The sequence below is a fragment of the Chiloscyllium plagiosum genome, chromosome 19 (genome assembly GCF_004010195.1).
Source record: "Chiloscyllium plagiosum isolate BGI_BamShark_2017 chromosome 19, ASM401019v2, whole genome shotgun sequence".
Classification (NCBI taxonomy): domain Eukaryota; kingdom Metazoa; phylum Chordata; class Chondrichthyes; order Orectolobiformes; family Hemiscylliidae; genus Chiloscyllium; species Chiloscyllium plagiosum.
Window position 1 is genome coordinate 7,176,146 of NC_057728.1, and position 27,599 is coordinate 7,203,744.

General features: G+C 43.3%; 1 protein-coding gene across 1 annotated transcript in view; it reads left to right on the forward strand.

Annotated features, from left to right (window-relative positions):
- tmtc1 (transmembrane O-mannosyltransferase targeting cadherins 1) overlaps positions 1-16,661 on the forward strand; it is a 160,195-nt gene extending 143,534 nt beyond the window's left edge. Inside the window, exons 14-19 of the mRNA XM_043708866.1 lie at positions 93-228; positions 4,300-4,444; positions 9,330-9,467; positions 10,963-11,085; positions 13,510-13,587; positions 15,023-16,661. Of these exons, the coding sequence (XP_043564801.1) occupies positions 93-228; positions 4,300-4,444; positions 9,330-9,467; positions 10,963-11,085; positions 13,510-13,587; positions 15,023-15,184 (782 nt within the window). The 3' untranslated portion in view covers positions 15,185-16,661. The remainder of the gene's footprint in view (positions 1-92; positions 229-4,299; positions 4,445-9,329; positions 9,468-10,962; positions 11,086-13,509; positions 13,588-15,022) is intronic.
- Positions 16,662-27,599: the final 10,938 nt, after the last annotated feature.

The following is a 27,599-nucleotide window of genomic DNA, read 5'->3' on the forward strand; positions in this document are numbered from 1 at the left end:
CTGCTCCCAGCACCGTATCAGGCAGTGAATGCCAGATCAGCTCAACCATCTTTGCCTTGCTATTAACCTACAGGCTTGATTGTATTCTGCAGGGAATGGGAATGGAGCTTCAGGTCATTACCTGCAAGCCATTCGGCTAAATCCCAAACACTACGTTGCCATGGTGAACCTCGGTCGTCTGCTGCGTTCGGCCAACAAGAACAAGGAGGCTGAGACGTGGTACAAACGGTAAGGGTGCCGATATGCCGTGATGTTGGTGGAATTCTGGCAGGAACATGGGCGGAGGTCTCTTCCGTCCATTTGGTTTTGTGATTCTTCATCCGTTCAGTTTGTGTGGTCAGTTGACTTGGCTGAGAATGGAGGGGTCGTAGGGTGTGAACGTTGCCTTTTGTTGAGACTGGCCACATGGGTTGAGCATGCATTTTGGGCAGCCTCTGGGTAGATGGGGAATCAAAAGAGTCTCTAGTTTGTGTTAGATTGTCAATTGGAGGAATAGGAGAGAGCGTGCTGTGAAGGTGGTCAGGCACCTGAAGCTTTTCAGCCTTTTTTTTATTCGTTAGTGAAAAGCATAGGGAAATTGAACACCTAAATAAACAACTGAGGCATGAAGATCCTTCTCTTGTTTTGGTGCAGGATGTGGAGTGCACCATGAGACTAAGGTATAGAATCTCAACAGCATGGAAGCAGGCCATTCAGTCCATCGAGTCCACACTGACCTTCCAAAGAGCATCCCACCCATCCTATCCCTGTAACTCTGCATTTCCCATGGCTAACCTGCCTACCTTGCACGTCCCTGTACACTATGGCGTGGCGAATTCTTACAACCTGCACATTTCTGTGACTGTGGGAGGAAACCAGAGCACCCAGAGCATACCGACTGACAGAATGTGCAGACTCCACAGTTGCCCGAGGCTGGAATCAAACCCAGGTCACTAGAGCTGTGAGGCAGCAGTGCTAACCACTGAGCCACCCTGCCGCCCCAATCTGAATGATTGGATTCAGTCAAGGCTTTCAGAATAGAATTGGATAATCCTTTGCAGAGAATAAATGCAGGACAATGGAGGAAAAATAGGAGAAAAGGACTGAGTGGGATCCTGTTGCAGGCACCCTTGTGGCTAAATCCTTGTCTGCTGGCATTGATCTGAGGGGACAGTCTGCCTCCTGTGGATGTACACAGTGATGAAGGGTCCATTTAATGTAGAACACCAGGACAGGGAAATAGACAACTCATGTAAGGACTGATTAATGTGACTCTTTTGCAGTGGTCCAAAATGCCCCTTAGTTGTTAAAGGCAACTCCCTTCAAAAGAAATTGTAGTATTTCCTTGGTGCTACTGAGGTAATAAAATGTAGCCTTGGCTTAGGTTACAGTTAAATGTGAATTAACTTACATGAAGCATTAGGCACGGTTAAGCATGAATTTCTGTGATTTTTGAGAGGTTTTTTTGCACTAACTTGTTGGAAAGTTGGATGAAGATTGGGTCCAGCATTTCCATGATATTCTCTGTAGTCAATCAGTCATTTAGCGCCCACTCTCCGGCCTCACCTGGAGGAAGGGCCATTTCGATCATTCCCTGGCAGTATAGTAGCCTGACATGGAACAGGAAGTGCACTTGGGAGCTAATAGTCCTTACTTATTTCTTTTCAGACATTATTGGACTGTGCAGCTTTGGTAATAAGACATGGTGAAAGACGTGTAAATAAGAAATCCAATCACACAGGATTATGGAACACTAGTGAGTCATGTAGTTGTTGCCAAAAAAGGCAAATTCTTTCAAGCAATCTGACAGCATTTGGGATACCTTCCAGACACTGATGCTTAATCCTAAATAATGTATTAAATTCTAATGTGGTATAAATATGACAAATGGTTAAGTAGCTGTAGTCTTTCATTAGAAGTGTTTGGCCAACTCACACTCTCTTAACACATGCCAAATACTGACAATTCGGGGTTTTTTTAATGCATAGTATTCAATGTCACAACCCAACTTTTTAAATCTCTCAAGCTAAAATTATCTAGGATTTCTCCACGACAACACCAGGTTAGATTTGGTTACTCTCACTAGCATTTTAGGGTGAGGCCTCTTTGATTTTGCATCAGTGTCCCTCACAAATCCCACACAACATCTGTTTACTGGTGTCAATTCCATTTGCAACTAAATATTTAGGCAGTGCTTCCAGAAAGGATATAAATGGTATCTTCCACTCACCCACTGTTTAATGGAAACCCATGACAAATTCCTATGGTTGCTCCTTGCTGATATCCACAGCATTTAGAGGTTCCACAGTGACTTCTAAAGAACACCATGTCTCCCATTTCTCTGGCTCCAATAGGCCAAGCAAGTCTTAACATTTTCGTCTCTGCTCTGTTCTGAGTTTCCTGACCTTGGTCAGTGCATTGGCAGGGCTGCTATAATTCGCCTCTGTGCTCTTGTGTGGGAGTAATACTGGCCAGGGGCCAGGTCCATCTGGACAACAGGATTGGACCCCGGTGCGTGCAGGCACTTATTAATAAAACACAGAAAGCTGAACACTTGGCCAAGTTACAGAAGGTGTGACGACATGGGAGAAAGGAAGGAAATGGAATAGTTTTGTTTTCCAAAGTAGAACACTGCAAAGGATAATCACTGTAAAATGAATAGCTTTTGGAAGAGGTGTTGGCTCTATTAAAATCCCTCTGGGTTTAAACTGACAAGTAGAAGTCAAGCTTTTGAAGAAAAATAAACAGCGAAACAGAAAAAAAAACAGAATGCTGCCATCATAGGAAATCTCAAAGAGACAAACCTTCTGGAAACCACCAAGTCAGTCAGTAAAGATGGAGTCAACAAGGGAGTTCTTAACCCAGCAGTAAACGAAGGAATGGAAGAAGAGGAGAGGGAGATACACAGAGCATCCTCCCCAAGAAATATCCCTTACATTCTCCACACACACATTTAGCTCACACACATGCAACAACGTGCTCTGCAGACGCACAGAAAATCTCCCCTCACAGAAACTCTCCCTTTCAACACACATTCTCGCCTCCATGCACTCTCTGCCCCCTCACATACACACTCTTCACTCACACTACCCTCTCAGACACCTGCTCCCAAATCCCCCACACCCTCCCACCTTCCCCACACACATATACACTTTTCCTTGGACAAACTCCCCATACACCCACATAACTCCTGACGCACTTGCTGTACTCTGGCTCATCACACACACTCCGCATACAGGCGCATACACTCTCCACACACGCATGCACAATCTGCACGCACAGTCTCCACGTGTACACGCACACTGTCCCCACACTCGTTCCCCACACACACGCCCTCCTTATATTGCAAGCACACTCCATGCCTGCATGAAGCACAGTCCCCACCCAGCCTCTTTTTAATTCCCCACCCCTCCCCCTCACCTCCTCCTGGTTTGAGTTTGCCTCTAGCAAGGTGACTTACCTGATGTGCCAATGCTTATGTTATTTCTCGTAGTGTAAGGAAGTGGGTGTGTCTGTCAAGGTGTTGAAGATCCAGCAGCTATTGATTACAACTATTTTGTGTAAATATAACGTCGTTCAGGCAGTGTCTGGGTGAACATTAAACTACTGGCTGACAGCACTTCATGAGGCAAAGTGGAAGATGAGATCTTTCTATTTTCAGGCTGCAATTTCTCCAGCTTGGAAGATGGACCTAAAAGTTAACTTGTCTCCTTTCTCTGCAGATCTGCTGAATGTTTTTAATGTTGTGTTAAGCTGGGAAAAGGTTGATTTGATTCCTAAGAAATCTTGTCAGTTGAACACTTGGAGTAAATGGAATCTACCCATTTGGGGATGTTGTTAGTTCCAACCACAGAACCCTTATATGGTGGAAGGAATGCCCAACACTCAGGTCTGCCATGCTTCAACTGACATTCCCCAGCATGTTGGCTACTCAGTCACTTCCACAGCAAGTCCCACTCCAACTGTTTGACTGTTCCGATGGTCAGGTAAGTGGGCAAATGTCGCTGGGTCAAAATCCCAGAATTCCCTCCCTAAAGCCGTTGTGGGTCAACCTACAGCACGTGGACTGCAGCGTTTCATAAAGGCAGCTCACCGTCATGTTCTCGAGAGTAGCTCGAGATGGGCAATAAATGCTGGCCCAGCCAGTGATGCCCAAATCCCATGAATTAATTTTTTAAAAATGTCAACTGCAGTGCTTTTCTCCTGTTAGGCTGGCAACCACACGGTAGCCTAGAAATATGTGGCTCAGACAGTGGTGAAAATAATATTTTAGAGACTTTGTCCACCTTTTGAAGATGTTCCTTTGTTATTATTTGGCAGAGCACTAGGGATCACCAGAACTGTGGATGTTCTGTCTCCTCTCGGGGCTCTGTACTACAACACAGGCAGGTACGAAGAAGCTCTGCTTATCTACAAGGAGGCAATTACAATGCAGCCCACAAACAGTGAACTAAAACTGGCAGTGGTATGTACAGAGCTGTTGGAAACTTCAATGTGAATCTTCATTGACCTGAAAAGTTAACTCTTATTCTTTCTCCACAGGCCTGCTGAATATTTACAGTGCTACCTTGATTTTAATTTCAAATTTCAAACATCACAGCATTTTGCTTTTTCTATCAGTGTGATGTGTGGTAGATAGTGGTTAAAACATGTAAACATTGCTACTACTAATGGCTTCATCATATGTACCTAGAGGGAAATCATGGAAATGAATCTACAGGTTATTCTGAAGCTCAGTTTTGAAGTTCAGAAGGCGAGCGGGACTAATATGTGATCTGATTTATTATTGTCACATGTACTGAGCTACAGTGAAAAGTATTGTTTGGCATGCTAGCCAGACAAATCATGCCTTACATAACTACACCAGGGTAATGGAACAGAATGCAGATAAGCGTTACAGCTACAGTGAAAGTGCAGCGATAGGTCAACTCTAATATAAGAGAGGTTTTTTATTCACAAGATATGGGCATCTCTGGCTAGGTCAGCATTTATTGCTCAGAGGGCAGTTAAGAATCAACCATATTGCTGTGTTGCCAGTAACATGTAGGCCAGACCAGGTAAGGATGGCATTTTGCTTCCCTAAAGGACGTTAGTGAACTGAATGGGTTTTCCCTGACAATCGATAATGGACATCATGGTCATCATTAGACTCTTAATTCCAGATTTTCAAGTGAATTCAAATTTCATCATCTGCCATGGCATGGTTGAGCCCAGGCCCCTAGAACATTAGCTGAGTTTCTGGACTAATCATCTCACGATAATCCCACTAGGCTGTTGCCTCCATTCATAAGTCTGATAACAGCGGAGAAGGAGCTATTCTTGAATCTGTTTGTGTGTGTTTTCAAACTTTTGTACTTTCTGCCTGGTGGACGAGAGGGTAACCAGGGTCGGAGGGGTCTTTGATTATGTGGGTTGCTTTCCTGCCGATGATTTGCCGGTTTTACTGGTCTTCTGGTTACTACTTCTGGGTGAAGTGTTGGAAGAAAAATGCTATGTCCTCCTCACACTGCACCAGCCACTGCCCTTTAATGTCAATCCTTCAAGATGCACCTCCCTACCTTTCACTTCACTCACCCACCTCAGTTACTCATCTTTCACCCATCAACCACACTTTCTCCAAACTCACTACACTCCTATAATTAATCAGTCCCCTGTAACATTCACAAATGCCAGGCTATGACCATCACCATCAAGAGACTGTCTAACCACTGCCCCTTGACATTTGATGGTGTTACCATCACTGAATCCCCCACTATCAACATATTGAGAGTTATCATTGATCAGAAATGTAACTGGATTCACCACATAAACACAGTGGCAACAAGAGCAGGTCAGAGACTAGGAATGCTGAGGCGAGTAACTCATCTCCTGACTCCTGAAAGCCTGTCCACCATCCACAAGACACAAGTCAGGAGTGTGATGGAATACTCCCCACTTGTTTGGATGAGTGCAGCCCAACAACACTCAAGAAACTTGACACCATCCAGGACACCATCCAGCAGCCCATTTGATTGGCACTACATCCACTCCTTCCACCACTATCAAGAAGATGCACTGCAGAAATTCACCAAAGATCCTCAGACAGCACCTTCCAAATGTGCAACCACTTCCATCGAGAAGGACAAGGGCAGCAGATCCATGGGAACAGCACCACCTTCAAGTTCCCCTCCAAGCCACTCACCAGCCTGACTTGGAAATATATCGCCGTTCCTTCACTGTTGCTGGGTCAAAATCCTGGAATTCCCTCCCTAACGGCATTGTGGGTCAACCCACAGCAGGTGGACTACTGTAGTTGAAGAAGGCAGCTCACCCCCACCTTCTCAAGAGCAACTAGGGACGGGCAGTAAATGCTGGCCTAGCCAGCGACGCCCACATTCCACTGAAAAATGAATAAATAAATTTAAAAACTTGCCAGTCCTGAGTATTCAATTGCCCTGCTCACATTTTAATTCTCAACCCCATCTCAGCCGTTCACCGTCTCAATTCCACAGCGATTCACTCCATCCCTCATATTCTGGATCTCCCTTGACCCCCCTCCTGTTCTTCCCCTGCCTGTGGCCCACCTGTTCACCACTATCCTCCCTCAGTTACTGATTCACTGCCCCCAGACCGCTCAGCCCCCTTCACAGTCTTCACCCACCCCTGCCTAATCCCGAGTTCTCCTCGCAAACATCTCACATTCTCAAGAACTCTGCGCAATGTGGCTGAAGTTCGAAACCAATGCATCAGCTGAGTGCTGGTGAATTGTGCAGCAACACAGAATAGTGGCATTTCCTGCTCATCATGACGCGTTTCATACATCGCGCAATTTTGATTGGCTCTCCCACGCACTGATCAGAGGTCAAGTTTATGAAACAGCAACAAATAAAAATTCCCTGCGCAAACTCTCAAAGTAAACAAGGGGGAAGACGATCTGAATTCAGCCCATTGTGCACGGTCGTCGATATCTGTCAAAGCTGAATAGGAAAAAAGACATGTACTTGGCAGAATCACAGCACCAATGGAGTCCCTTCAGCCCATCTTGTTGGAACTAGCTTTCCTAATGCCATTCTCCCATTTTCGCTGTAATCCAGCACATTGTTCCTTTTCAAATAACAGTCTATTTCCCTTTTGAATGAACTTGCCTTCACCTTGTCAATGGGGCGTGTGCTTCAGACCCATTTGCTGCATGCGAAAGCTTTTCCTCATATCATTTGCGCCTCTTTTATTAATTGTTTTAAATTTATAGTGACTCGGTCGCAATCATTTCACAAAAAATTTCCCCTATCCAGATCCCTCATGATTTTGAATGTCTCCAACAGATCCCCTACCAACCCTCTCTTCCCCAAGTTGGTTCATAACCGGAAATCCTCACTTCTGGGACCATTCTTATAAACCGCTTCCTAAATATAGTACCCAGAACCGAAAGCAATATCCCAGCTGTGGCCAAACTAGTGCCGTTTATATATTTAATTTAACCTTCTTGCTCTTGTCCTCAATAACATTGATGATGTGTTCTGGGGACCCAGGTTCGCATGCCACCTGGGCAGTTGGTGGGATTTGATTTCCATAAATAGCTGGAATTAAGAGTCTAATGATGTCTGTGAATCCATGTGAGTCAATGTTGTAAAAAACCCATCTGGTTCACTAATGTCCTTTAGGCAAGGAAACTGCCATCCTTACCTGATCTGGCCTACATGTGACTCCAGACCCACAGCAATGAGTTTGACTCACTGCCCTTTTGGCAGTTAGGGCTAGGCAATAAATGCTGGTCTAACCAGCGACGCACTCATCCCATGAAATAATTTTTTAAAAATACAGCTTGCTTTTATTAAGTGCTCTCTCACCTCAGGTAACTTGTGCACCCATACACCTGTTTTCTCCCGACCAATACGTATCACTCATACTTGAACAGATAGTCACAAGATGGAATTCTGAGGCGAGAAATTCAAAATGCTTCACAGGAGGATTAAACTTCCCAAAAGAGACAATCACTCTAATGAAAAACATGCATGTCTTTGCATTTGAGCTCCTTGCTGCAATTGGCAGGAGTGTCATGAGTAAAGCAAACCACTCTCACACTCTCACTCTCACTCTCACTCTCACTCACTCTCAGAAAAATCTTGGAACCATTCCCTTTGAATTAGATTCCCGACAGTGTGGAAATAGGCCCTTCATCCCAACAAGTCCACACAGACCCTCTGAAGAGTAACCCACCCAGACCCATTCCCCTAACTAATGCACCTAACCTACACACCTCTAGACACAATGGGACAATTTAGCATGGCCAGTTCACCTAACCTGCACACCTTTGGATTGTGGGAGGAAACTGGAGCACCCAAAGGAAACCCCTGCAGGTACGGGAAGAATTTGCAAACTCCACACAGTCACCTGAGGATGGAGTCAAACCTGGGTCCCTGGCACTGTGAGGCAGCAGCGCTAACCACTGAGCCATTGTGCCGCCCTTCTTAAATTTACTTAAATTCAAAAATCTTGAATTAAAAAAAACCAAGGTCCTCAGTTCTGGAATTCACTCCCGAGATAATTCCTCCTGTAAGTTGATGTTGAAAACCCACTACTTTGAACAAGTGTGCATTCTCCAATCTACATCATCTTTTAAATTAATTCACAGGATGAGGGGTATCTGTGGTTAGGCCAGCATTTATTGCCCATGGGCACCTACAGGCGACCACGTTGCAGTGTGTCTGGAGTCACATCTTGGCCAGAGACAAGATAAGGATGACAGTTTCCTTCCCAACAGGACAACCAGATTGGTTCTTCCCAGCAATGAATTCATGGTCATTCATTCAAACATTAATTCCAGATTCTGAATTCAGATTTCATTCATCTGCCATGGTGGTATTTGAACCCTGGTTCCCCAGAACGTTACTGAGTTTCTGGGTTAATAGTCTAGTGATAATACCACTACACTATTGCCATCTTATTGATTCAGTATCAAATTGAGTTTGCTAACGCTGCAGTGCCTTGGGATGTTTTCCTGTAATCAGCTGCTATTTTAATGCAAGGTTCGTTTTTGTTTTGTACCAATACCAAGTGTTTATTGTATGCTGTTTATTCCCAACCAGAGGTATCTCCCAGTGCTGAAAATGCAAAGCCTTGAAAAAAGTTACCACCTTTGTTGTAATCAAATCAGAAGCTCAGCAGGTTTGGCAGCATCTGTGGCAAGAAATAAAGTGAACATTTTGATCCTTATGCAATACTTCCTCGCATTTTAGTTGTCCCAGTTTATATTCCAAGCCTTTTGCTTGGGCACTTGTCTCGTGGGTTCATCAAAGGCATGTTGTCAGAGTTTTCTCACCACTCTCCAAGTTGAGAATGTTACACATTCACTTCTGTCTCTTACTTTCTAGGCCCAGGTTCTCTCTGTGGCCGGTAGAGCCAAAGAAGCTGAGAGACTCATCAACCAAGTAGTGAGTGAAAGGCATGACTGCCTGGAGTGTCAGCGCCTCTTGTCTGTAATCTACAGTAAAATGGGAAACCTGAAGGAGGTCAGTTAACCTTTGTTAAAACCTTCTTAACAGTATCACTGGGGACACTTGCTTGCCATCCTATGAATGAGGTGGATGACCTTTGCTTCACGAATACGCAATTTTTATATAGAATTTACATTGCGTTTACACCACAGAAACAAGCCACTCAGCTCAATGCTGGTCTTTATGCTTCATAGAGTCATTTAGCATTGGAAACAGACCCTTCGGTCCAACTTGTCCATGCCAACCAGCTATCCCAAACTGAACTTGTCCCATTTGGCCCATATCTCTCAACGTTGTCAGGTTGATGCTAGTGTTAGAGCCGGACAGAATCGCTTTGCTAGGGTTGCAGCAAGCTCTGGAGCACAGGTCTCTCCTACTACTATTGGAAAGGTCTATAGCCTTTGCAGTATCCAATGCCTCCAGTTTTGTCTTGATATCTCGTGGCGTGAATCGAATTGGCTGAAGACTGTCCTCTGTAATGCCGGGACCTTATAAAGAAGCTGAGATTGCTCATTCACTTCCGGCTAAAGATTATTACATATGTTTCAACCTTATTGCTTGCATCAGTGTGCTGGGCGCTCCCATCATTCAGAATGGGGATATTCGTGGAGCCTCCTCATCTACTGAGTTGTTCAATTGTCCACCACCATTCATGACTGGATGTGGCTGCACTGCAGAGCTTAGATTTAATCCAGTGGTTGTGTGATCGCTTAGCTCTGCCCATCATTTGCTGCTTGTGCTATTTGGCATGCAAGTAGTCCTGTTTGGTAGCTTGATCAGTTTGACATCTCATTTTCAGGTATGCCTGATATTGCTGCTGGCACACCCTCACGCACTCTCCATTGAACCAGGGTTATTCCCCTAACTTGATGGTAATGATTGAGAGGGAGATATGCCAGGAAGTTGGAGATGGTGCTGGAGTACAGTTCTGCTGTTGTTAATGGCCCACAGCGTCTCATAGATGTCCATTTTTGATTTGCTGGATCCGTTTGCAGTCTGTCCCATTTAGCATGATGACAGTGTCACACAAAACAATGGGACTTTGCCTCCATAAGGACTGTGAGGTGATAACTTGTACTGATGCAGGCATGGACAGATCCATCTGTGGCAGGAAGATCGGTGAGATGTGTTTCCTTCTTGGCTCCCCTACCACCTGCTTCAGACCCAGTCTAGGACCTATGTTGTTGCTGTCAACTAGGGTTGATCCCCCAGCTTATGGTAACAGTAGACCAGGGGATATGCAGGGCCAAGAGATTGTAGTCTGCGCTCGAATGTAATTCTGCTGCTCTTACTGTTGACTTCTGGCTTGTGTGTGTCTTGTGCTGGTGTCTTTCTGTGCATGTGTGTCGGTGTATGCATGTTATATGTGTGTGTTATGCATGAGTCTGTGAATATCTGCCTATGTGCATTTAGAATTTGGATTCTTTATTGTATACTTGATTCAGTATTATCTCAGTAAACCGACGTTAAAGGAAAAAGTGCTGATAATCACTTCCTCTCTCACATACAGGCACTTGATGCTTGCAAAAGAGCCTTGCAAATGGAGCCCAAAGATCCAAAAATCCTTGCCGAACTTTATTTTTCAGAAGGGAATCTATTGAGGGAGCTGAATCAGCTGGATGTAGCATTTGAGGTGTGCCAAATATCTAACTCTGAAATGTAGCTGTCTCTGATATTTATGGAAAGTGGCAAAGCAGCATTTGTATCTCATGGATGTGTAACATGTAAACGTATTGAAACTATCACTTGTTTTCTATGATTCCTGGTTTTTTCAAAGTTCTTTTTCCATTATTTTCTTCCTGTCTTATCCTGAACTTATTGAGCCAAAGAGGTATGACCTGTTATTCAACTGTGCGATTCTGAAAAGTTGGCTCTGGTTACAACTGTCCTGACTAAATGTTCAAAACTGCACAGTTGCCAATAGGGGCCACTATTCTCCAGGTTCACTGCGGGTACAGCTGTGCCTCAGCCAGAAGCACTCTTGTCTCTGAGTCTGAAAGTTGTAGGTTCAAATCCTACTGCTGAGCTTAAACAAAAGTCCAGCCTGATAGTTCAGTGTGTAACCAAGAGAGTGCTGAGCTGGATTTCAGATGAGATATTAAACCCAGGCCTAAAAGCAACATATTTGGAAAGAAACACAAAGAAGGCACCTTTCTAATGAATGGTCAAAACTGGAGATATTTGTCTCTATTTCACAGATGGTGGCAGACATGTTGAGTTTACCCACATTTTCTGTTTCTACGTCAGATTTCACGCACCTGTGTTATTTTCTTTTTGAAATAATTAAAATATATCCCTTGATCAGTATCACACCAAATCAGATAATCTGGCCTCTATAGTGTGTGTGGGCGTTTGTTGTGTGCTTTTTGGTCATCATAAAGACTACATAACAATAGAGACAATATTTGAAAATGCTTCATGGGTTATAAACTTATCAGTGAAATGTCTGTGGGCCATGGAAACACACTTTTTCCTTTTTAATATCCCTACTGTCTCTAACAGTGCCAGTCCCAAAATAAAGTCCATTTAATCTGGCACCCTCTGGGATTCAGTTGTATTTTGTCTGCACCAAATGAGCCATCTTGGGACCTAAGCAGCCATTTTGAGCCTTTGCAGATACAACAGACAAAAACAAAAGAGCCTGAGGAATGGAATTCATTGCATCGGCAGTGCACACAGCAGTTTATTACCAAAAAGAAACTACCATTTATTTGAACTCGTGATCTTCCAAAGTGTTTCACAACAACAAATAAAGTACTTTTTTAAGTGTACTCAATATAGGAAAAGTAGTAGCCATATTGCTTATAGAAGGTTCTGACAAACAACACTTTGATGGTGAGCATGCAATCTGTTTTCTTAGTTGAGGGTTAAAAGTTTTACCGTGTACGGAGCATAACTAGTTTCACTCTGCAAGGTAAAACTTCTTGACTCCAACATTTTTTTTCTTAAAACTCTTTGTTCACAGCAACATAGGTACATAAATTCTCTTAGGCCCTGGTAGAGTTCCTGCCTCCTCCCTAACTATGTAACACTGACATCATCATTATATATCCTCATACATCTCACTCCTCTGCACTAAATATTGGTTGGAGAACTTGCCTGCTCTTGTATGACTCACGAAGTAGGAGATTTTGTGCCCATTAATAGGGTACCCAGGGCTTGGGTTAAAACTCTCATCTGAAAGATGGGAGCTGTCCCTCAGTATTGCACTGAGATATCAGCCTACCTATCATACTGAAGATTTTCTAGAGTGGGATTTAAGTGTCTGAACCTCTGATCTCTAAGGTAAGGTTCCAAGCTGTCAGCCATGACTAACATACTTGACACAAGAGAAACTGCCCCTGAATTGGTATCAAACTGAGAGCAATTGTGCTGAGAAGTTATGGAGAAAAATCTTCACATTCTCCTCACTGATTTGTTATTTCTTCTGAAATGTATGTGTGTGGAAGTATCAGGTGAGGAGCTGGTGATGCCCTGAGCTGCCGAAAAGCTCTTTCTATGGTCATGCAAGGGAGGGTGGGAGGGTGAGAGTGGTACCAGAGGAAGATCAATAGCATGAGCTGGCAGTGAGGGAGGAGAGCACAGCAAGTCAGGCAGCATCCGAGGAGCAGGAACATCAAGTTTTCGGGCAGGAACCCTTTATCAGGAATGATGAAAGGACATCGAATTTTCTGCTCCTTGGAAGCTGCCTGACCTGCTGTGCATTTCCAGCATCACTCTAATCTTGACGCTAATCTCCAGCATCTGCAGTCCTCACTTTCGCCTAGTGAAGGAGGAGAGATTAACAAGGAAGTAAAATAGACCAGCATTGACAATTATCATCCAAAGTTTATTCTTTTTAGTCCAGTAAACTGTTGTGCAAATACAAAACATTAGCAATTGATGCATGCTTATGTAATGACTTTTAATAAGTACAGAATTGATAAAGTAAGTTTTCACAGTCTTTCATATCTGTGAGCAGGCAGATTAGCTCAGAACTGATATTTTCTGGTGTTAACCAGTTTGCTCTCTTGCTGAAATGTGTAATTTGTATGTTTTTTTTCATCTTAAAAACCAGAGCTATAAGCAGGCAGTAGAGCTGAGCCCAAAACTGTCGCAAGCTTGGATGAACATGGGAGGGATCAGGCACATAAAGGTCAGCAAAAAAAGGGGTTGTTTTTTGCCCCAAATTGACAACGTACTTGATCGGCGAAATAAAATTCTGTCAAAGATACATGCTTTGCAAATTGCATGCGCTCTGTCATTCATTCTCACCTCAGGCAACAAGGTGACAAATGGAATATAACGTGGGGGAAATGTGCGACTATTCACTTAATTATAAACAGACAAAAGCAAAATGTTTTCCAAATGATGTGAGACTTGTAAATGTTGATGTTCAGAGAGAATTGGGTGTATTTGTACAAGGGAAAACAGAACATAATCAACTTGGAAAGCAAGTGCAATGTTCTTTATAATTGCAAGGGCACAGGAGTACGAGAGTAATTGTACAGGGTTTCGATAAGATCTGAGGAATCTAGAATCTGAGGGCAGAGCCTCAAGATGAGAGGCTGATCATTTAGGAATGAACTGAAGAGAGAGTTCTTTCCTCAGAGAACTGTGAATCTTGAAATTCTGTACTCCAGAGAGTGATGGACACCCTATCGTTGAATATTATAACAGCCAGGATCAACAGATTTTTCAGGATAAATGGAGAGTGAGTGGCAAAATGAAATTGAACTACAAGGTCAATGGCTTGTAGGATAGAATGGCTGTGAAGATTTAATGGCTACTCCACCTCTCCACCTCCTCGTTCATTATGTTCTCAAAGTGCTGAGAGAAAGAGAGAGAGAGTGTGTGTGCATGAGAGAGAGAAAATAAATTCCACATATTAGTGAGAGGAAATGGAGTACAGCATGGTCACATGTCGAGTAAAATTACTGCTATTCTGCTAATAATCTGCTTCAGTTTAAATGCAGGAGAATACACCTCCAGCGCCAGTTCTAGTAGATTCAGCACCTACAGCCTCTGTGGGTGAGATTGGATTCAGGCAGAATTTCAGTTGGTGCTATTGAAATACTGTGCTGCTGTGTGGAGTAAGTTAAACATGTCAGATAGCAGGCTTTTTTATTTGGGATTGCATCAGGTCTATTTGCCCGTTAACCTGCCTGAGTAAAATCTCTAATTGTCTGTAGTGATTGCATTTATTGGGGTGGCACGGTGCCTCACAGCACCAGGGACCCAGCTTCGATTCCAGCCTAAGGTGACTGTGTGGAGTTTGCACATTCTCACCGTGTCTGTGTGGGTCCCCTCCTGTAGCTCCAGTTTCCTCCTACAGTCCAGAAACACGCAGGGTGGGTGGTTTGGCAATGTTGTGTTGTCCTTGGTGTGCAGGCTAGGTGGATTAATCATGAAAAATGCAGGGGTTATGGGGTAGGGAGGTGGGTCTGGGTGGGATGCTCTTTGGAGGGTCGGTATGGACCCGATGGGCAAAATGGCTACTTCCACACTGTAGGGATTGTATGAATTTCCATACACGCAGTTTCTCATCTCTGCCTTCACTTAAAGCCCATCTTGATGTCTTGATCTCGCAGGGTGACTACAAAGCAGCTCGTGAGTACTATGAGAAAGCACTGGAGCTCGTGCCAAATAGCAAGATTCTGCGGGAGAACCTCAGTAAACTGGACCGCCTGGAGAAGAAGTTACAAGGACAAAGGAGGGATGAGCAGAGCCCTCAGGAAGCTAGCACAAGGTGACGGATGAATGGCCTGCTCTCGACCATGACGTCATACAGAAAGAAGGGGAAGGACTTTGGATTTCGTCCAGTCCTAAACGACGGAAGCAACAAAGGGACCTTTCTGCTGTGAAGTAAACCAAGAGACATTGATTTTGTGTGTGATTTAACAGCTATAAGCTCATCTGAGCTCAAAGCAATGTTTATCGCCTTTGAGGATTGAAGCTTCTCCGACATTCATTTATTCAACTTCTTCCTTTATTAGGTACAGCCTCAGGTGAGGAAGCAGCCATCGCTGTGTCTAAGAAATTTGCAGCCCCTACCATCCACTTCAGCCCTTCCTGCAGTGGTTGGCGGTTATTTGCATGGGGTGAGTTGCGACAAAACATAATTTATCCATCCCAATGCATACCAAAAAAAAACACACTTCTGGAACAGAATTGAATACTCAGAAACTAGTCACAGTGAAGGTTTGAACAGCAAGACCCTTCACTCCAGCCTGTATTAAAAGCAAGCTGTTCAAGAAAGTGTAACTTTCTCTCCTTGTCCAGACTAACCTTACATGGCAATCCGAGTGTATAATAGCGCATTCTGTATTGAAACTTGTCAGGAGCAAAACCTGCCTCCCAAGTCATTCAGTGCACATCCCAATGTTTGAGTGTTTATCCTCTGAAGGTTGAAATTATTTCTTTTCCTGGTAAGTCACCCAAGTGGGAATGTTAGAAGTAAGATTTCATTGTTGAATACTGAGGCGGGAATCAAGCTGAAAGGGAGGTGTTCCATTTTGAGTGATGACTTTGAGACTCGAAGCATCTGCTCCCTGTTCAGGCTGAGCACAGATCTTACCTAGAGTTGAGACCTTCCCCAGCGCTCAAGGGTCACACTAGGATTGAGAGCTCTCCAATTTGCAGAGCAGACTGAGCTCACTCATTGGGCACAAGGAGATCAATTTCAGATCGATGGCAGGAACAGGAGGGTGTCCCACTTCCAGGAGTAAACCCAGGAATCATTGAGGAAGTGATTGGAAGATGTGATGGAGGAACTGTAGGAACTTTCTAGATGAGGAAGCACCAAGGAACTGAAGAGCTCTCCTGACCTGTGTGTCTTGCAAAGAATTGGGCCATTTAACTTGTCGTTTGAAGTTTTGAGACTCAGGCAAAGAAATGTTAATTGGTATTTTAAAGATTTATGACATTAATGGGTTAAATTTCCTTGCATGTATTTAAAACAAAGCAGGGAAAGTATTTCTCTTTGGCACAGTGCAAGGCCAGTGTCCAGAGCTAGCTTATGCATTCCTTATTGCTTTCTGTTGAACCCAGCGAGCAGTGGGGATAGACTGGGTGTCGTCTCACTGCCCCTGCTGGACTAACAGCTAATTACTGCTTATCCCATGATTAATGCCCACTGGGCAGAATTGCTGGAAGGCGCCAGTAGGACTCTGTCCAAGGAAGTTGCCAACATCTCCAAGTGGGAAGTGAAGAAAATGAGCAGGAATTGTTTTTTAAGAATTGGTGGGGGGAGAGATTACAAACTCGAATACGCTTCGTTTAGACCGCATTTTGAAAGTCCTATCTTCAAAGAGGTTTATCTCCACATGTCTAGGCGCTGATGCATCAGCCATGTTGCACCATAATTTCGACGGCAGCAATCTATGTTTGGCCCCTTTAAAATAGGTTTGTACTTTCTCATCATTGTCACTGAATATACTAACACAGTGTTGTCACTCCCCCGCATTGGCACTGCAGACGTCTTGCTCTGATTAATACCCAAGGAGGATCTTCTCGACCTTGCTGGCTCCCTTTTCATCCCTGTAGTCTTCCAGCATCCCTTGGCTTGGCCTCCTGTATGCACCAGGCTATTTCCCCCTCATGGGTGCAGCTCTCACTTAACCCCCTGACACAGACCTCCTACTTTATTGTACAAATCCACTGGAGTCAAAAGCATAACTTGAAATCCTAACGTGGTGATTAATCAAAGTGACAGCGATTGACACGATAATTGTTCGGTGGGTAAACAAGCGACGATTATGGGGTCATGTAGGATTTGAAATTTTATTAACACTCAAAGTTGTGACCAATGATTCGACCATTTAAACTGCAGTTCTACTGCAAACATGTTTTTAAGTATCTCTATTTTTACATAGAATCTATAATTTATTTATGAATATTAAGTATTAAAGCTATAATATATGTCATTATTGCTATATGTGTAGAAGATGACGAGGTGTTGGTGTGCATTGTATACATTATATATGCACTGAGCCTGTTGATTTTAAGTGCAAACATTCCTTTATAAAATTTAAATGTGAAGAGGCACACAGTTTGGGACTATAACGGAGCTTCAGTTCTGAAGAAGAGTCATATCTGACTTGAAACATAAAGTCTGTTTCTCTCTCCACAGACACTGCCAGACCTGCTGAGTTTATCCAGCAGTTTCTGTTTGTTTCAGATTTCCAACGTCCACATTGTTTTGTTTTTATTTTTGTGTTTTTAGTGAACGCAAAGCTAAGCAATTCGAGATAGGATTGGAAAGTAGAATTAATATTGACGTTCCGCCAACATGAAGCAGGATCTCGTGATCGCATGGCTAACTTCAATTCTATTTCTTATGTTAATTTTAATTTAACTTATTCCTCTATTCAGTCTCTTGCTCACATTCCATTGTTTAATCTCCAGACTCTATCTCACTGGACTCTGTTCTACTGTACAAAACTGGACCCGATCTCACTGGTGACAACAATTTCCTGACTGATTTATTGATAATGCGCCAGGTTTGAAAGAGACTGGTGATTGCACAAGTCACTGCAAATGATCTATTTTGACATTGGTGGGTTTTTCTATAAAGCTATGTTTATTCCATTGCCTTAATTTACAAAGTGTTTGCATTTAAGCTCGTAAATGTCCGATGTACCATGAACAATGAAACTGTTTATTTGTCTGTCTACTCTCATTCTGTGTAGATATGAATGAAGGATAATTTGATTACAGAAGTTCTCACTTGATGTACTATAAAGGCTCGCCATTAGGCACCAATCTGTTCAATTGCTCTCTGTTTGTGCACTTCTCCAGTGTCAGATGCAGATAGAGGAAAAATACAAAGGCCTTTTGTATTAACCATCCGAAATGCCAATGCAATGTGCTAAGCTAAAGCCTAGCCAGCTGAATAATTAATTCAGCAAACTTCTATAAATTCAGTTGCATGTCTAATTATCGAGTTTTCTCTCTCGCCTCACATACATGACTGCTGTTAACCTTGTTCTAATGGTTTGCAATAGTAAATTAGAAGTAAAATCCTTGACACCCAGTGGCATAACCAAGTGAATCTTCCATTGTAAAATACTGAGTTTCTGTTGAAAGCAATTTAATTCATCTCTTTTATGACTTTAGGATGACACCCAAAGTGTCCAAATTTAAAAAGAAGTGTAAATCACTGTGATCACATAGGGAACCAATGCAGCCAATTTGCATATATCTGGAGCTGTTTTCCTAAGTAACTTGTTCCGAGGTGTTATTACACACCTCTGAAGCAGGTGAGAATTGAACCTGGACCTCCTGATTTGGAGCTAGGGACACTGCCAATGTGCTATAAGGGCTTTTTTTACATATGCCTGGATTTGATCAGCGTTGACAGCAGGTGATTACAATGTTAAGACAACAACATTGTAATTATATAATGCATTATAATTCATTTTGAGAGGTTCTTGTGGTGTAATGGTAGTATCCCTGCTTCGGGGACAAGAGGACTGGGTTCAAGTCCTACCTGCTCCAGAGATGTTTAATAACCTTCTAAACAGGTTGATGTGAAAATATCTATATGGCATTAATTTAAGAAGACCATGATCATGCAAGTTGAGGGGCTGTTGTGGTGCAGTGATGGTGTCGCTACCTCTGGACTAAGAGGCCTGAGATTGAGTTCCACTTGCACCAGAGACGTGTCATAACATCTCTGAATAGGTTGATTAGAAAATATTTCCATTATCGGCCAACTGTTCGCATGGTGGAAAGTGAACAATGGAAGATGGATCTGAACTCTTTCTCACCTAGGAATTCCTGTGTCATTAATTGGCTTTAGCCACAGTGTCAACTACATAATGATGAAGCAGTCGTTTGCCAATAATCACATTGTTGCAATTCAAATGAAGCTCTAAGGCTTTTCAAAAAGGGTTATTGACCATACAGCTGTTAGGTAGAGCAATTAGTGCACAAATGCAGCAACACTGCATTAAGCACTGCATCATTGCCAAGCAACAGAGCAGCAGATGCCTGTCACAAGGGTGGTCCTGCCTGTATACTCACAGGGCGGAAACAAACTCCTGAGTGTCACTGGCAACTTAGGAAGGTGTTGTACAAATGTACAAGGGCAGTATGGTGGCTCAGTGAATGTCACTGCTGCCTCACAGTGTCAAGGACACCCGTATGATTCCAGTCTCAAATGGCTGTGTGAAGTTTGCACACTCTTTCCGTGTCTGCTTGGGTTTCCTCCAGCTGCTCTGGTTTCTTCCCACGGTCCAAAGATGTGCAAGTTAGATGGATTGGCCATGGGAAATTGCTCTGTAATGTTCAGGGATGTGCAGGCTAGGTGGGTTAGCCACTGGAAATGCAGGATTACAGGGAATAAGGTTGGTGGGGGGGAAATTGAGCTGAGTGGGATGCTCTTCGGAAAGTTGTTGCAGACTTGATGGGCCAAATGGCCTGCAGGGATTCTGTGTCCCAATGAAAGGGACGATGGGCCTCTGTTTAATCTCTCACTGAAGGATGGTACATCTGACAGTGCAGTACAGGCTGTCTCGATATTGCATCTATGTACTGGCCAAGATTATGTTCTCAAGTCTCTGGAATGAACCAGCAACCTCTGACTCAGGCATGCCCTAAAACCATGAAGTCCTCTAATTGCCCTTTTCACATTTTAGTTTCACGTTGCACATCACTGTGAATAGAAGGGATCGGGGCGGACAGATTAGCAACCATTGATCAGAAACTTTTATGCATATTTTGTTTCAGAATCCACTTCTGAACCCCTGTCCCCTTGACCCTGGAATTTCTCTCTGTGCCTTTGCAGTGTAGAAAGCCGAAAAGTGAGGGGGAGATCAGATTGTAATTGGCTTATTAAACACATCTTTTTGAGTCCTAGAACTATGCAACATGGAAACAAACCCTTCAGTCCAACCTTTATATCGTCACCCTTCAACTTCCTACCCTCCAGAGAATATAGCCTCAGCCTATCCAGCCTCTCCCTATAGCTCAAACCCTCCAACCCTGGCAACATCCTTGTAAATCTTTTCTGAACCCTTACAAGTTTCACAACATCCTTCCTATAACAGTGAGACTAGAATTGAACGCAGTATTCCAAAGGTGGCCTAAACAATGTCTCGTAGGGCTGCAATATGACCTCCCAACGCCTATACTCAATGCTCTGACCAATAAAGGGAAGCATACCAAACGCCACCTTCATGATCCTACGTACTGCGATTCTATTTTCAAGGAACTATGAGCCTGTACTCCAAAGTCTCTTTGTTCTGCCACACTCCACAGGATCTTGCCGTTAAGTGTATAAGTCCTGCCCTGGTTTGCCTTTCCAAAATGCAGTAACGTAAACCATTTGATCAACAGTGACAGACAAACAGAATATCAAAATACCTTTCTCGTCCTTGGTGTTAAAACTGGATTTGTATGAAACAAGATCCTTCAACATGGTTGGAAGTTCTGATGAATGGCCTTGATACCCTGTCCTGGGAAGGTGTTAGAATTGATTATGAAAAAGATTATAGCAGGACACTTAGAAAACACAAGGTAATTGGGAAGAGTCAACATGGTTTTGTGAAGGGGGAATCATGTTTCATCAATTTATTGCAGTTCTGTGAAGATGGAATATAGATAAAGAAGTGCCTATAGTTGTAGTGTACTTGGTTTTTCTGAAAGTGTTTTATACGGTGCAACAGCAAAGACCTTTGCAGAAAATAAAAGTTCATGTTGTACTTGTTTGAATCAACATGTTTCAACATGTTATGACATCCCTCAGGAGGTCCTGAACTGAAGCTTCTGGCCCAAAGATAAGGACACGAACACTGCATCCTCAAACTCTAAAACTATGGGGTAACGTTGTAGCATGCGCGATGAGTGAAGACCTGCAGGGATCTGTGCTGGGTCCTCAACTTCTTAAAATTTACATCAATGATTTAGGGATGAAGGCATGAGAGCTAAAACCAGAGGTGACACAAAGGTAAGCAGGAAAATATGTTGTAAAGGAGACAAATTTTTTGTAGGTGGATAGACATAGGCTGTAGAGTAGGCAAGATGGCAGATGTGGGGAAACATGAGGATGTTCACTTTGGCAGCTCACCACATTGTAACTGTATGCTGCCACACACGTGTGATTGTGCATTCGCCAGTCTTTTAAGTACTTGCTGATTCCAGAACCTTCCAACATTCACGCCACCAGCACGATGTTGAAAGTCTAGCTATGTACCTGATCAAACACTGCCAGCCAGAAATGTACATTCCACTGTACATGCAATGGGAGGGAATTGAACATGAAAGGTTTCTGAGGGCACATTGTTGCTACAGCTGAAACTTCATTGGAAGTAGAAGCTCACAATCATAAATGTATAGCCTCGTTACATCATCAACTACCATCACTTGTCATAGTGTCTGCAAGAAGGAAGCTAAAGAGGCTGCCTGCTCTTAGTGCCATACTATGTGCCAAAGGGAGTGCTACTGTTTCCCAATATAGCATAATGTCTTCTCATTGCTCATTGTGGGAGCATCACATGTTGGAAACCTTCAAACAATTGATAACATCAACTTTTATTGAACAACAGCTAAACAAAAGCTAAGATAAAAGCAGCCAGAAAAGCTGTATTTGCTTCTGGAGTGCTACTTTTTGAATTTGCAGGGAGTAAATGATGACTTTGCCCCGTGCTCATCTATTAGAAACCAAGTCTTGAGGAGCTTGCTGCACCCAATGTTGTTCTGATCTCGCATATGTTCTTCCTGCTCAATTTTCTCATCTTCCTGCTCAATTTTCGCATCTTCCTCTTTGGAAGAATTCTGCCACTCTTGGGTCCATCACATCCTCTCTTTACCTGCTCCGTTTGTGCAGAGGACAGCATGCTAGGACTATATGATGTGCTGTGCCTGGACTGTACTGCCCTGCTTCCCTTGGACTGAGCCAAGCATCGGGACTTTATCTTGAGGAGGTATATTTTTTGCTCTGCCATGACACTTGTGGAAGATTAGGCTGCGTCGTAGCAATGCTTGGCCTCAGACAGGGGGTTGCATAATGGAGTCATCAGTCATGGTTACAGATGGGAGCCCTTGTCTCCCGGCAGTCAACCTTAAACAAAATAAAAACCGAAAGAACTACGGATGCAGTAAATCAGAAGCAAAAGCAGAAATTGCTGGAAAAACTCAGCAGGTCATATAGTCCTACAGCACGGAAACAAGCCCTTTGGCCTAAACTGGTCCATGCCAGCCAAAATATCCATCCACGCTAACCCTATTTCCCTGCATTTGGCCCATATCCTTCTAATCCTTTCCTATCCATGTATTTGTCCAAATGCCTTTTAAATGTTGTTAATTACCCACCTCAACCACTTCCGCTGGCAGCTCACTCCATATGCGTACCAACCTCTGTGTACAAAAGTTGCCCATCAGGTTCCCTTTTATTCTTTCCCCTCTAACCTTAAATTGATATCCTCTAGTCCTCGATTCCCCAACCCTGGGAAAAAGCCTGAGTGCATTCACCCTATCCATGCCTCTCATGACCTTATACACTTCTGTAAGAGCCCCCTCAGTACCCTACGCTCTAAAGAAAAAAGTCCTAGCTTGTCCAACCTCTCCCTATAACTCAGACCATTGAGTCCAGGCAACATCCTTGTAAATTTCTTCTGCACTCTTTCCAGTTTAATAACCTTTCCGGAACCAGGTTGACCAAAACTGAATATGTGTTCTGGGAAGGGTCACTGGATCTGAAATTTCAACTTTGATTTCTCTGCACAGATGCTGCTAGACCTGCTAAGCTTTTTCAGCAACTTCTGTTTTGAACCTCAAAGTTTTCATTTTAAGCATGAAATCTCTTACTGATATAGACATCAAATCAGTTCCCGTGATACTTAGCACAGACATCTAAGATGTGGTACCTATGATTTTCTGATTGGAATTCTTTCCTATTGATGAAATCAGCTACATTACAGTATGGCATTTTCAATGTGACCTGTATACAGTCTATACTGTCCTGCTCCTTGGGGAAGCCAACTACATTGGCAAGGCCTACCGCCCAGGCTGCAACCCTGACTTTGTCATGGGAGATACGAGGTGAAGCACAAATTGCATCGATAACAGCCTTGATACATTTGTGGGTTGAGGATTCACAAATCCCAGTCATATCTCCAGTGGATTCTTAATAGTAGCCAGTTGCATAAAAGTTTGACGTAGTTCTCATCTTGCGGGTGACTGGGATAGATTGGCCATGGCCAAGTGATATTATCATTAGATTGTTAATCCAGAGACCCAGGTAATGTTCTGGGGACCTGGGTTCAAATTCTGCCACAACAGATGGTAGAATTTGAATTTTAGAAATCCTGAATTAAGAGTCTAACGATGGCCACAACTCGATTGTTGGAAAAACCCACGTGGGTCCCTAATATCATTTGAGGAAGGAAACTGTCATCCTTATCTGGTTTGGACTGCATATGATCCAGATCGACAGCAATGTGATTGACTCTTAACTGCCTTCTGGGGCAATTAGAGCAATAAATGCAAGTCTGGCCAGTGACGCTGAGCAAATAAAAAGAAAAAGCTACCCCTTCAGTACACAAACCCTGCTCCAGTAGATGACATTGTTCTGTGATGGCGTCTTCAATGGGACAACCATGCTCATTTGAAGGAAATGGCACCAGGTATCATAGATCCTGGATCTTCTGTATCTCCTCTTCATCCTGAGAGGACCTTCAGCTGTGATCTCTTCATGTGAGGCTGTTTGGCAACTGCTGGAAGATGCTAATGGCTCTGGGGGGCTTTCTAGTGTATCTGTTCCTCCTTCATTTCCCAGTGCTGTTGTTGCATCACACCAAAGACCTTGATTTTGTAAATTATGGCTTTGTAAAGGTGAGAAGATTGCCTGTGATCAATTTTAATCACCAGTTCCATGGTGAAGATGGCTTGGAGCTGAGATTTGTATCCCACACAGTTGGTCATTGCATGAATTTCACATTTAGAAGACGGACCATAAGACGTCTGCTCTGCCATTCAATCATGGCTGATAAGTTTCTCAATCCCATTCTCCCGCTTTCTCTCTTTAACCCTTGATCCCATTGACACTCAAGAACCTATCTATCTCAGTCTTAAATATACTCAATGACCTGGCCTCCACAGCCTTCTGTGTCAATGAATTCTATAGGTTCATCACTCTCCGGCTGAAGAAGTTTCCCTTCTCTCTGTTATAAAAGGTCTTCCCTTAACTCTAAGGCTGTGCCCTCAGACTCTAGACTGTCCTACCAATGGAAAGTCTATGATTTCTGATATTTTCATCCTGTACTAAAGTGTCTGGCTAATGCAATTGCCCCTGGAAGGGCTTTGCATTGCTCTCAAGGGGTACCCATGTGCTCAGACAGGAGAGAAAACATTCCCTCTAGGTGGGGTGGCAGCCATTTCCATTTCCATTATATATTTGCAATTCAGATGAAGATAGAAGACATCTCAAATTGTATTTGCATAATAAGTCAGTAGGCTCTACTATTAATTTAGCTGAGATCTCACACCTCCCCGCCCCCCCACCCCCCCCCCCCCCCCAATTTTCATGTTCCTTTCTTCCTTGCATTCCCATTGTTGAGCCCATCAGTTCCCTATGTTCCCACTGAACTCTTTAATTTAAGTTTTTATCCTCCCACGTTACCCTTGCAGTCCCAGGATTACAAGCTTAGTTATGCCAACCGTTATGGTGCACATTTTCTCTGTTGAAGCCAGTTTGGAGGTGACCATCAATGTTCCACCTCCCCACAATAATACTTATTCTCCAATGCACTAATAGCTCCCACTCTTAGATGTTGAGTTATTCCACTGTTACAATTATTGTCCTTAATGCATCCCAGAATGCTGCCTCCAATGATATGACACAACGGTGAACCCTTCTGTTAGATTAGATTAGATTAGATCCCCTACAGTGTGGAAACAGGCCCTACAGCCCAACAAGTCCACACCAACCCTCCGAAGAGTAACCCACCCAGACCCATTTCTCTGACTAATGCACCTAACACTATGGGCAATTTAGCATGGCCAATTCACCCTAAAATAATATCAATTTATTCTTTAATTCTAAAAGTGAACATTAAACAACAAATATTCACAACTCTCAGCCACCCTTTCTCTTAACTGCTTATTACCTGCTTCCAACAATATACTGTTCCAATAAAATGCTTACTAAAATTGCATTAACTTAATTTCTAAACCATACGGCATCTGTCGTCTTCAGTGTCTTTCTTCTGCCAGCTGAAGATCTCGTCGTTTTTCTTTTTATTGTGAAGATGTTTCATATGAAAAGGTACCTTTGATGGAGAGGGTTTCAATGTCTTGGGTCTCTCTCTCAATGGCAGTTGCTCTGTCTGATTTTCAAAATGCCTGCCTTTTTTATATCCCCAACCTTGGATTGTCTCATTGGTTCAATGTTGGCAAAACAATAAATTCAAACTCAATTTGTTTGCACATTCTCACCGTGTCTGCGTGGGTTTCCTCCAGGTGCTCTGGTTTCCTCCCACAATCCAAAATAAAAATGTGCAGGCTAGGTGAATTGGCCATGCTAAATTGCCCGTAGTGTTAGGTTAAGGGGTAAATGTAGGAAATGTGTCTGGGTGGGTTGCGCTTTGGAGGGTCGGTGTGGACTTGTTGGGCCAAAGGGCCTGTTTCCACACTGTAAGTAATCTAATCTGATCTAATTGGCTTTTAGTATCCTGGGCTTAATTTAAACAGGTTAAATTCGAATTGTTGTCAAAACAACAACCAACTTGGGTATCTATTTCACAGCCAAATGTTACATACTGTCAATTTTGCAGTATACTCTGAGACGGCTATTGTAAGCTTTCAGTGCAGACCATCATTCACTCTCTTTTAAAGGTACAGTACACATCTTCAACTTCATAATGCCAGTCTCCACAATTGACTTTCTTAGCTTGCCCATTGCAGCAGTAGCCCTTGATCATTCCCTTTTCGACATTCAGTGGAGAGTCTTGGGTTTCACTCTGTTCCATTGCATGAGATGGGTGCCTGTGTGCAAAGTAGCCTGCCAGCAGCACTAAGTGAAAGGCATTGGTGCATTCCACCCTGCAGTATTGAAGTGATGGGCTGTCGCATATGTGCCACAATGATGTGATGACGCGGGTAAGTTACTGATGCCAAACTTCAGACATGGCGGGGGCAGGATGTCATTGCCCATGGAGCTTAACCTTGCTTGTTAGAGACTGCTGGCCTAGGGGTCTAGAGGAACAAGTTTTGAGCTGGAACCTCCAGGTACCCAGTCAGACTTCTGTGACAGGAACTGTCTGGTAAAATAGCAAATGGCATATAAATGAGGTGAGATTAGGTAAACGTGAGATGGTAATGCATCAATGATGCCTCTTGTCATGTGTTTTTGCCATTAAAAGCTTTAGTGGACAACCAGATTGTTTTCTTGATTTCAAGTTTCTGATCTCACCATATTTTTCAAACTGACGCGATGCTGTCCGTGTTGTTTAGCGGCTGAGAAGATTCCACTCCACATCTTTAACACTGTGTCATTTGGTCTCCTCCTTTAATGCAGATGTAAATTAATTGGAAGTGGTTTGGAGAGGTTTATTGGATTGATTGTCTTATGAGGATAGATTGGACATGCTGGGCTTGTTTCCACTGCAGTTTTGAAGCGTGAGGGTGACTTGTGTAAGATTCTGACAGGTCTTCACAAGGGGAAGGATGCTTCCTCATGTGGCGGAATCCAGAAACAGAGGGTACTGCTTTAAAAGTAAGGATCTGCATTTTAGGACAAAGTTGAGGGGATTTTTTTTTTCTGAGGGTTGTGAGACTTTGGAAATCTGTGCCTTAAGGTGATGGAGTTGTGAAAATGTTTAAGATGGAGGTGGATTGTTTCTTGTTAGGCATGGGTTATTGGGGATAGATGGGAAGGTGGAATCTGAAACAAGAACAGATTAGCTATGGGTTTATTGAATGGCAGTGCAGGCTCAAGGGGCTGAATGGCCTCCTCCCGCTCCTGCTTCCAAATGGTATGTTCGTAGATTATTACCTGCAAAGCTCACTCTCTTTCTCTCCCCACAGAGTCTCCAATATTTTCTGTTCATATTTCAATTTAGAGGACAGTTCATACCCATCCAACTCAGGGAGGGATTATGAAACTGCTCACTTCACATTTGCCTTGACGTTCTTCCTTTGCTGGATTATTTTTGGATGGCTTTCAAC